Raw genomic sequence first — 11,766 nt, 5'->3', positions numbered from 1 at the left:
TCCTCACCCCCGGCCGGGGGAGGGGAGCGGGGTGCGGGTGGGATTGCTCGCTGACTCCCCGGGGGAGGGGAGCGGGCTGCAGATAGGATTGCTCGCTGACACCCGCTCTCCGCTGGAGGAGGCAGGCTGCAGCAGCTGAGTCCCTTGCTCCGGGGAGGCACCGAGCTGCAGGAGCCTGCCGGGGTTTTTGAGACCTTTTATAATTCACAGTAACCCACCACCAACCAGAATAGGGATTCCTGGCAGAGTCCTTCCTTGCAAACCAACAAGCCCGGCTGCTTTTTATTCCCCCGTGCAATGGCTAAGACAACAAGGACTGTGCAGTGACCCTGGAGCAGAGCCGCTGCCCCTGCCAGTTGTTGTTGCCATGGGGGGGGGGGTGCCGGGGCGGGCGAGCAGCACCGCAAAACCCGGCCTGGCGTAGCTGTGGCACGGGCGGAGCTGCCGCAGAGCTACGGATCCGGAAAAGGGAAACCACCTTCAGATCCGAATCGAGTTGTAGTGACCAGAGAGGGTGCACAATGCAAAGCCACGGGGGGAACTGTTTAATCCCAAGGACAGCTCTGGCCCCTGCTTTTCGAGACTGAGCTGAACATTTGGTTCTGTGATAAGGGGCCCCTACCTCCTGAGGCGTGTGGATGGGGAACTGACCCTACCCAGGAGTGTTTCAGAGTCCCTCCCCCTCCTGAGGCGTCTCCATGGAAACTGCAAACTTTACCCAGGGAGGGCAGACGCATCACCCTGGCCAGGGCTTGCTTTGTCCTAGTTCTTGCAAAATGCAATGGGAAATGTCTCCAGCTGCCCTCGCAGCACCTATCCTGCCTGCCTGCAAAAGCCTCCCACCCATTACTTCACCACAGATCACTCCCATGCCAGCCTCTTGCGACAGAGACTGAGTCTGCTGGGTAGTTTTGTCTGCACAACCAGCAACGAAACACACGCCCACAGCCTATCACCCTGCAGTCAAGCTCTGTCTCCTGGACACTGCCTAAGAATAAGAGTAGAGGCCACTGCAGCTAGAAGGGACGCTGTGCCGTGCCGGCCTCACTTCCCACATGGCTACATTTTGTTACCCTTTTAGCTCCACCCCAGCCTCCCAGCTTGGTTATCTGATTGGCCCCCAGGAGCTTCCCCTGGAGGCAGAGGGGACTTGGTCACAGGTTAACAAGTTTCACAGAAGAGGAGGAAGGAAGTTGTTGAGTGTGGCAGCCGAAGCAGGCGACAACTGCAGCAGCAGGTCTGGAACCAGCTCTCTCCAAAGTGTCTACTGGGGCTTGCCATGCAGGATCATCAGCACCAAGAGGAGGGAGAAGAGGAGGAGGAGCCTGGCCCTGAAAGTGCCTTTGAGAAGAGTCCCTTCCAGCTGACAGCAGAGGATGTCTATGACATTTCCTACCTGGTGGGCAGGGAGATCCTGAAAATAAGCAGCGAGCCCCAGGGGGAGGTGCCCACCAGGGTTGCCCAGTTGCAGTTCAAGATAGTGAGGATTCTGGAAATGCTGGAAGCTTTGGTGAATGAGAGTAACCTGACAGTGGAGGAGCTGAAGATGGAAAGAGACAATCTCAAAAAGGAGGTGGAGGGACTCAGAAAGGAGGGTCCCCCAGGGAATGCAGAGCAGGTAGGTATAAGGGCAGGTGCAACATCAGGAACTGATCTGCCTGCTGTGGAGGTGGGGGGTTTCATTAACTACACTTTACACTGGTGATGTTCAGCGGAGCATCTCCATCAATTTGGCCTGTTGAGAAACTGCTGTGGGCAACCTCCTGAGCGTAGGCAGTTTGAGGCGAGCAGAATTCTCAACATCAAAAATCCCTGTCCACTGGGAGGCCATTCTAGCACCACACACTGGAAAACACTTTTGCTAGCATGATTCAAGCCATTGTGTGGACAGGCCCTACTGGAGAAGTTTACTTTTCATCCCTGTTCAAGTTCCTGACCCAGCTGCCGGAGCAGAGACTGGCTCTGGCTCAACAACCTACAACGTTACAGTACAGTGTCCTGTAGTACTGTAGGTACACGGCATGGTTTTGTCTGGACAGAGTCAATATGCTGAAAGAGAGAAGTTCAGACATCCAGGCCCTGATTTTCATGTAGTGTAGATGTACAATTGCACGTGTGTCTTTTACATTCAATTGCTTACACAAATGCACCTAGCCATTTGCACACATGTGAAATCCTTGTGTTTGTGCAAATTAGGTGTATCAGAGGAGGAATGACCTTGTGGTTTAGGCGCTCAGCTGGGATTCAGGAAAGCTAGGTTCAATTCTCAGCTCTGCTCAAATTCTGTCTGCAGCCACAGGCAAGTCCCTTAATTTCTCTGGGCCTCAGTTCCTGTCTGTGACAATGGGGATAACAGCACTTCCTTTGCAAGTTTAGAGGTAAACTCTCTTTGGGGTGGGGACTGTCTTAACATGTGCACACAGCACCTGGCACAATGGGGCCCGCAGGCACTACTGAAATACAAATAATAATTATTTTGCATCTACATGGTATGAAAGATCAAGATTGTAATGTCTATAAATCATGAAAATTACTATTGATTGATAAAGCTGATTCCTTGTCTAAGGTACAGCCTGACAGCTGCTCGGGGTTTATCTGGGCATGTGGCGTCCTTACCGTTGTTTGGTTTTTAAACTGTTGCCCTTTATTCTACAGCTGAGCCTTGGACCAGACAAAATGATAATAGATCTCACAGATCCAAATCGTCCACGGTTCACGTTGCAGGAGTTGAGAGATGTGCTGCAGGAACGTAACCAGCTGAAAGCACAACTTCTTATTGCACAAGAGGAGCTACAGTGCTATAAGAGGTAGATCACTAGGTCAACCAGTCAACAAAGAGCCCCTGTTTATAACACCTGTTTATTCTGTGGGGATCATTTCAGGGGAGATTAGTGTTGTTATATGTTTGCTGTAGCACCCACAATGTGCTAGGCAGTGTCCAGGTATACAAGACTGTAAACTCTTTGGGGCTCTGTGGTTATAGAGCACCTAGCACAATGGACCTTATTCTTCGTTGGCCCCATCACAATATATATTATTATTAATAAAAAAGAAGGAACATCCTGGTCCCTAAAAGCTTACAGTGTAAGGCTAAACAGAAAAGCAGCAAGGGGTCAGGGAGTGGGGTTTCAAAAGGAATTTTTTATATAAATCAACCTTAAAACTGAAGTTCTGCCTGCTCTGTGTGAGTTAAAAACACGTGTAATTGCACACATCGACATCGCAGGCAGTTACTTCAACTGTGTGTGCAAAGTAGGAATTTGGGCACACAAATCCAGTGTGTAGGTATGACTGGCTGGCCATGTGTGAGTGCAAGTACCTCATTGGCGCATGCAATCATAGTAATTGCACACATGCATTTTGATGAAAACCATGATGTAGGTATCCCATGCCACTTGCCATAAGAGGTTTCCGTGCTGGCCTTACTTAAAATTTCCCTTCTCCTGTTGTGCAGACTGATGCATGCTTGTTTATTTACCATCCTTCATTTCAGAGATGTGTGCATTTCAGTGATGCTGTAGGTATAGCTGTAAAGCACTTTAGCATTGTTCAGGATGAAAGTACATATTTTGTTAGACCCCTCAGCTAAAGACTGAGTAAGGCACATACTACAAAAAACTCACCCAGGGATAAGGATTCAGTTCAGGGCAGGTGACCCAGGTGACTGCCTGGAGTGCCAGTCATCAGGGACGGGGGCACTGGGCTCGGGGTGCTCTTTTTGTTGTTAGTGACAAAAGGGAACATAGAATGTTTAAAGTAACATGGCTCAGGTATTCCATATTTGCTTATATATGGCATGAATAAATACAGATTTACAGGTCCTAGCATGCACATTTATTGTCTTATATGACAGGGTTAAATCATGCATCAAAGTCGCAAAATGGGCTAAAAATGCAACAAAAAATAAGATATTCAAAAGTTTAACAAAACGGGGGCGCCGAAGATGCTCCTCACCTAGGGCACCATTTGGTCTAGGGTGGGCCCTGATTCAGATGACCTGGATTCTGTTCCTGGCACTGCCACTGATGTGTTGTGTGATTTTGGGCAAATCACATCACCTCTCTTTGGTTCTGTTTTCACCTCCCACCCTTTGTCTGGCATGACTAATTAAACCATAAGCTGTTTGGGACAGGCACCGATCTGGCAGGTAGTGTAGACAAGCCCTTTGTAAAGTGCCTGGCACAAAGGGCCCCTGATCTCAGTTGACGCCCCCCTGTGATACCATAATACAAATAATAATAAATTCATCCTGAGTACACTTCCATAACAGGCATGCATAATGCAAGTTATAGCTGAGAAGCTAGTTTCAGACCTGCCCACTCAAACAGCAGTTTTGGAGCAATGCAGTTAAGGATCCACTCCCCCAGCTCAGTTGACACTAAGTTAGCTCAGTCACACATTAATGGGTCCATTGGCCCTTGAGTCTCCAGTTGCCTAACACAGCTCATTGGAATCCAAGTTACAAATTAACTATGTGAATGTTTAATTCATAAGTGGATCATGAGCTGTGGGGCTCTAATTACCAACCCGTATTGTCAGTAATGGATTTCAATCCAAGTGAATCGGAGGAAAAATAATAATTTGATTTACATAGTAACCTCCTAACAAAGTGCCCAGGGTGCTTAAAAACCTGACTGAAGGCATCAGATATAAAACAAAGTAGTATAAATATGGGACCTTTTAAATAAATTTTTTTTAGAATTTCATGAGTATACTTCTATATACATGACTATATAGCACGTGTATAGCACAAAACTTCACGTCCGAAATTTAAGACTCACAGAGAATGTTTTAGTGGCTGGATAGTGTATTATTAAAGACGTCAGTTTGTCTTGGGTATTTTTGAAGGAGTATGTGTCAATGCCCATATGGAACAGCATTGCTTATCTGTATCTTGTGGGCTTTGATCCCGTCAGATCTCAAGAGAAGCAGAATCAGGCTAGGTCAGTGCAGTGATAGCTATGAAGGTGTAGAACTAAGCACTCTCTGCCTGGGCATAGAAAGCCCTAATACAGGCCAGCAATGCTTGTAGTCAGGGCTTGCACTGGTGAAGCTTAGCCCAGTCCCAAGTAGGGGAAGTTGCCTTGGTTCAAATTGTAGCTTTGGCTGTTTAGAGTAGGGGTTTGCACTGGTGCAGCTATAGCGCAGTGAACATTTCCAGTAACACGGGGAAGGTGACACTTATCTATCTCACAAGTATCTTGTGGACCTTCATTGATTCAGGCCAGAATCTGCTATTACACCTTTGTAAATCTGAGTGACTGTGCTGGAGATACCCTGGCTCTGCACCAGTGTAACCAAGCTTGGAATGTAGTGCTTTGAGATCTTTGGATGGAAGGGGCTTTACAAATGCAACATAGGATTAAAATCAGTTCTCACTGAATATTAAATCATTACATAAGACTCCATCTGTAGCTATTTAAGCTTCTAACGATTATCAGTGGGGTTCTTATCAAAATATTCTAAACTAAATTAGAGAGATGAGGTGTGTGAGGTCATATCTGTTATTGGACCAACTTCTGTTGGTGCAAGAGACAAGTTTTCAAGCCACACAAAGCTCACCTTCAGGTCTGGGAAAGAGGTCCATGTAGCTCGAAAGCTTGTCTCTCTCACTGACAGAAGTTGGTCCAATAAAAAATATTACCTCACCTACCTTGTCTCTCTAATATCCTGGGGCCGACACGGTTATAACTGCATTACATCTAAGCTAAATTACCATGCACAATTAAACTAAGAGTGATTCACTATTAGCATTAGTCCAGGTTAGCTGTGTCCAGAGAAATTTGAGTTCCTATTCAGGAAAGCACTTACAGACAACTTGACTTCAGTGGGACATGAGCACAAGTTAAGAGCTTTCTGAATCGGGGCCTACATTAATAAAGATGTAATATTGGCTGCACTGTGCATGCCCTAGATTTACAGACCAGCACAGAACAGTTCCTAGTAGCATTTTTTCACAAACTAAAACTAGTACAACATTCCTACACACAAAAGAAGGGTGCAAAGACACCACAGCCAGCAAACGTGACAGTGCTGCAAACGTTAGCAGAGTATTTTGACATCATGTGCTCAGATGCCACATGCTACCAGAATTAAGAAAGGGTTCAATATGGACAATGGAGGTGTGGCGGGGAGAGGTGTAGCACAGATTAAAAACAAAATTCCCATCTTCCTCGTTTGCTAGTGGCACCATTTCACAGAAGGAGGACCAGGCTGGGCCAATGGAAAAGGAATCCACTGTCTGCAGTTCTTCTGGCTCAAGCAAATCTAACGAAGAGAAAACAATCATAAAGCGTCTGTAAGTATTGTCACTTCTCTTGCAGCACTTTATTGTGGTGGGCTGACTTGATTGGATACTTGTTCTCCCCTCACAAACACCCCCCTTCTCCATTATAAAAATTAAGGACTGTTGTTGGAATCCTGAAGCTGGCAAACCTCCTCCTGAAGCCAGCCAGAATTTGGTAGCATCAGAAGTCTACCAATGAGATGCAGTGTGGGCTGGTGGATAGTGAACTGCCTGGGGAGTTCAGCAGCCTGGCTTCTATTTCCAGCTCTGCTACTGACCTGCATTTGGACCTTGGGCAAATCACTTCACCTTTCTGTGCTTCTGCTTCCTTTCCCACCAATTGTTTGTCAATTTAGGCTGTAAGCTCTTCAGTGCAGGAACTATCTTTGACTGTGTATTTGTACAACACCTGGCACAGTAAGGTATCAAGGGGCTACAGTAATACCCAGATTCTTACATTGTAGTGTTTCTAGACTACTGAAAGACAATACCTTCCATTGATAACAAGGACAGTTAACTCTTTTTGTAACACATATTGCAATGGACACTAGTGACAGGAGGCCTCGAAAGATGGCACAAGCATTAGAAATAGTGACCATGATCTTATAGCTCAACCGCGAGTGCTTCTGCTTTGGTGTCTGAGGCTGACTGGTTCAAATTGCAGCTTGGCATACCTCCTCTCTGATAAGATGGTAAAAATAATAACTGAAGCAGCTAACTTTTATGCAAGTTAATCTCATGACAGGGATAGTCTGAATTAGACACAGACAGGATGAATGCTTTGTGTAAACAGTGTTAACTAAAAGGCATCGGACACAATCTCTTTAACTAGTAGCAGTGCCTGTAGGAGGAAAGGGTTTCTTAAGAATGGTCCCAGGTCAAATCCTTGAATACTTCTTGCAAAATTAGAGGGAAATTACCACTTAAATGACATGGCCCAGCTTTCAGGTCTCACTGTTTCACATTCCTAGAGGAAACTACGTCTCAGACCACTTTATATCAGTGCAGCACGCCTGATACAGTGCATCAAAATAGCAGTAAAAACTTAACACTTCTATAGCACCTTTTAAGTGTAGAACTCAAAAGTGGTTTATAAAGGTGGGCATCAGAATTTTAGAGAGAAGGAAACTGAGGCACAGATGAAGTGACTTGCCTGAGGTAACATGATGACACAGGGAGTGAACCCAGTTCTCCTGCATACCAGCCGTATAAGCCATTCACTGGACAGTGCTGGTTGCTTCACATACTAGCACAACAGCAAAGGGAGAAGTGATTTTGCCCCGTGCCTGTGAAAAGCACCCTATGAGGCCAAAGACTTTCCAAATAACCCCTGCTACACAACCAAGCCTTCAGTTATGGTCTCAGCCCGGGGACACATGAAATTGCATGGTATTTATTTATGGTCTTAGATTTCGCCTTCTTGGTCCAAAAATTGCCAGCCTTTCAGAGCTAATTATTAAGCTCTCCTATGCTGTAGGAGGCCATTGCCTCCCCTCTGAGTACACTAAGAATCTCCACATTGTGTAGCGTACAGACTATCCCCCAAGGTTTGTTTGTGATGGGATTAAAGTGGCTATATGCAGTGGGAGCCTACTCAAGCCCTGCGCTTATAGCTCCTGAGAACAGCCCAGTGTATTAGAAGGACAGGCTCAGCTGGTGGTTGTAGCCTTTCCTTTTTATAAGACACTTCCACCTCCCTCCTCTTTTTGCTCTAGGTTCTCTTTTAAATATGGAAAACGAATATGAATGAGAATGTAGCCACTTCTGCTCCAAAAGTTGCAGCGTATAAAGAAGCATTTGAAGGAAAAGCATCAGTTTCACTGTAGAGAACAGGCCACATATCAAGAACATATATTTGTATAATACTTCCAGATTTTGCTTTTTTAAATAACATTTCTTACAATGTTTGTATTAAGGAATGTGTTGTTTTCTCCTCTTGTAAAGGATGGTAGACTTCCCTCAGACATATCCAGGCAGATAGGGTATGGAATAAACCTTTTTTTATACAGCAATTTTCAGTCTTTCGAAGAACCATACGAAGACAGCCTACGGAAGAAAGAATATTAGTTTTTCCACTCACATCTCACTGCCTGGGCTAGGGGATTTTCAAAGGCTAGAATGATCTTGCTGACATTTTGCTAGAGTTACACTATCTACAAAAAAGTGTTCATAAAACTAATTACCAAGACAGAAAAATATATTTACATTTCAATTTAAAGTGTGTTTTGTTGTGCAGTGATTTGACACTAGAAATATCCATATCTTAAAGCAACCCAGAAGCTGAAGCAAACTGGAAGTTGCCCAGGTGGTGGCTGTCTTGTGGTTTGTATTAAATTAGTTTGATGTCCTCTGTTCAGCAGCCTAATGCCTACCACCAGGACTCCTATAACTGGGAGTAACTGACACCTTTAGCGGTAAGGCTCACAAGCCAAGAATTGGCTAGACCATGGATATAGAACTGTCATGGCTAGGGTTGATCCTTCAGGTCAAAAGTAAAGCAAGTTGTAGCAGAGAGTATTAACACTGTTACTACTTATGTTCATCCTGCTCAGTGGACATATAGGACTTCAGTTAGTACTGGAACCTTTCAGCGGCAATAAATATATTCTTGAGCTTTAGCACATTCAACACTGACTCCTCATACATACTGAAGGAGAATGAAAACACTAAAAATTGAGAGAATTCTAGTTTTGGGAAAATAATCACTGATTTAAAAAAGCAGACCCTAAATGAGCTGCATATACAGAACAGATAAGAGAATTAACTTTCCTATCTAGCTGCAATCCACTACTAAATGCATTTAGGTCAAACAGATGGAAGGTAGGTGTAGGGGAGATAATTAGTATCTCTGAGGTTTGTACTAACATCTACTTCTAGAAAGACAATAGCTATTTTAACAGCATTAGATCTGAGGCTGAGACATGTAAATAGTAGGAAAAATTAAAAGACTCAAATATAATCTTATCCCTTTCAAAAGGGAAGTGAATTCTATGATCTCCTTTGATTCCCTTTTATGTGCTAGCCATAGGCAGAATATAGGTCAGTTGATGTATACACTATATTTATACTTAGTAAAAAAGAATGCTGGTTAATATGGCTGCACAGAAGGTGGAGAACCAGCAGCGTCATTTTCAAATGTGTTCACTAGTAACAGAATGTTAGTAAAGCAATATCAAAGATTCCTAACTTGGGAAGATTTGTCTAGATGAGATACCCATCCATTGCAGAGAATTGTCACACAGGGTTTGCCATCTTCAGAACATTATTACACCCCAACGTTGGGGATGCTTCTTGTATAACCCTTCTGGGTCTGAGGGCTAATTAAAGTGAGATTCTATCAAGTATGAAAAAGTCTACACATCCAAAAATAGTCTTATTCTATTTGTAACACGGCCACCATATCAGCAGCTGGTGCTAACAAAATTAAAGCACAACTCTGCCCCAAAGGTCTGTGTACTCCACTATGCCTTCCTGTTACTTGGAGGGAGTGTTCACGAACATTTCTAATTCAGTAGAGGCATGCTGCTATTAGCATAGCAACTTAGGTGAGCTGGTCGGGGGGGGGGAGGAAAAGTAGTAAGATCTCTTCAGGTTCTGAGTTTCTTATAGGCTAGCTCTGCACAGGAGGGATAGCTATTGAGAAAAAACTGACAGCTTCAGCATTCCCGAGGAAAGTAGGCATCTCCACAGTGAGTTAAATGAAAGAGGGCAGCCCCTCAGGGAGAGATCTGGACCACTAAAGATAGACTCCAGGCCATCTGAAGTGGATCGGTAAGGAATGGGGAGACAATGCAGTGTTCAGAACAGTAGAGTGAGTGGTTGCAATCAGCCCATGCATGAAGTAGATGGGTAGTCTCAAAGCCTCAAATAACCTGCATCTGTGGAACTGACCAGTTTACCACCACCAGCTCCATCTCCATCTTGTCCTTAAAAGGAACTGATACCAGAATATCAGCCTTGAGCCTGAAACAGCTTACAGATGTTAGCTCTCCCATTCATTTCAATGGGATATTGACACCAAATCCTCATCACTGCCACTTAAATGTTAATATCGTTCACATTGAATTTTAGCAATAGAATACATCTAGAACATTTCCCCCATGGTCCCAATCCACCTTCCACCCCTTACCAGCTGCTAGATTCCCCAAACATTACCTTTCCTTCAGCCAAGACCTCCAGCATACCATGGCCAGTATCTGCAATGCTATTGCATTGCAACACAAGACCATACAGTATGGTGATATTTGACAGGCATAAGGGGTGTATATAAATAAGTAATGCTGTACTATTGTATTACTTGATTCCCTCATGAATGTATTCACTTCCATGTGATCACCCAAAGCTGCCATGCTACTTCCAGTCTTGCTGCAGAATTCCAGGCCAGTTTATTACAAGATACATGGGACCAGGCTAGAACACGTACAACTGAGGTCCATTAGCTTAAACTGCCTACAATTCCCCATTTAAAAACTGGTTCCTAATACAGTATGAGCAGGCTCTGTGGCTGAGGGATTGACTGAAGAAGCCAAATCTTTGGTTTTTAAAAGAAGTGTTCAAGACTAGACTCAGCCTTTTAAGGCAGCTTGTATTTATACAAGTTCGTACATAGGACAGTTTGACCCCAACTCAAGGAATCCCTGAATCAGTTATGAAGCCATTAGATTATCATTCACCTGGGGTGTGTGTGTGTTTGGGATCCTTCTATATAACATGCTAAAGTCAAACTGCATGTTACTATGAGGTAGTATTCTGCTTATGATACTGGTCTAACTGCTGAAAGTCAGTACAACAGCCAAAGCAGAAAACTCCATTCTTGGTGTCCCACTGGCTTTATTGCTGCAGGCATCCAACTATCAATTATAAACAAGGCAGGTAGGTATGGTTAGAGGTTTACAGGAAGGAGAAACTGAGGAACAGAAGTGAAGAGTGACTTGTCCAAGGTTGCAGTGAGCCAGTGGTATAATCAAGCACAGGTTTGTTCCAGTTCCCAAGTCTGTGCTCTAGCCACTAGCCCAAGCTGCAGAGGGAGAAGCTCCTTCAGAACGAGGGAACCTGCACGCATTTTTTGGCTTCTCTATTAGGGAGAGAAGAGAAGGAACTCTGTGCTGTGCCTAAATCTAATTCAAAACCTCAAAGTAGTTTGCACACAGAATATATACTGATGGTGGTAAGAGACTTTGGACATACACATATCCACCCTCCTGAGCTTTCACTGGATGGAGTGGAAGACAACAGGCATCTAAGGGTTAACCATTTTCACAGCTTGCTTAAAGATACGAGACAGAGGCAAGCACAACAGCCAATTCATTGTTAATAAATATATATTTTTTATTTTACAGACATTTTCTTCAAGTTTTTGTTTTTAAAATACATCACTAGCCCACCTCTCTTGCTGCTGAAACACATAGGTTGGACTGTATTACCCTGGCTATCACACAAGTGCACAAGACTGCCTTGGGTGGTATGAGCAGGAGGAGCAG

General features: G+C 44.4%; 1 protein-coding gene across 1 annotated transcript; it reads left to right on the top strand.

Moving 5' to 3' along the window:
• The first annotated feature begins 152 nt into the window (after positions 1–152).
• On the top strand, positions 153–8,504 carry RILPL2 (Rab interacting lysosomal protein like 2). The gene is made up of 4 exons (XM_032800526.2): positions 153–1,618; positions 2,656–2,807; positions 6,185–6,298; positions 8,002–8,504. The coding sequence occupies exons 1-4, from the start codon at positions 1,280–1,282 to the stop codon at positions 8,030–8,032; spliced, it is 636 nt and encodes a 211-aa protein (XP_032656417.1). The 5' UTR covers positions 153–1,279; the 3' UTR covers positions 8,033–8,504.
• Positions 8,505–11,766: the final 3,262 nt, after the last annotated feature.

Source organism: Chelonoidis abingdonii, chromosome 22 (assembly GCF_003597395.2).
Source record: "Chelonoidis abingdonii isolate Lonesome George chromosome 22, CheloAbing_2.0, whole genome shotgun sequence".
In the NCBI taxonomy this organism is placed as follows: domain Eukaryota; kingdom Metazoa; phylum Chordata; order Testudines; family Testudinidae; genus Chelonoidis; species Chelonoidis abingdonii.
The sequence above is the reverse complement of the archived record's forward strand: the minus strand, read 5'-3'. Positions and strand labels throughout refer to the sequence as shown.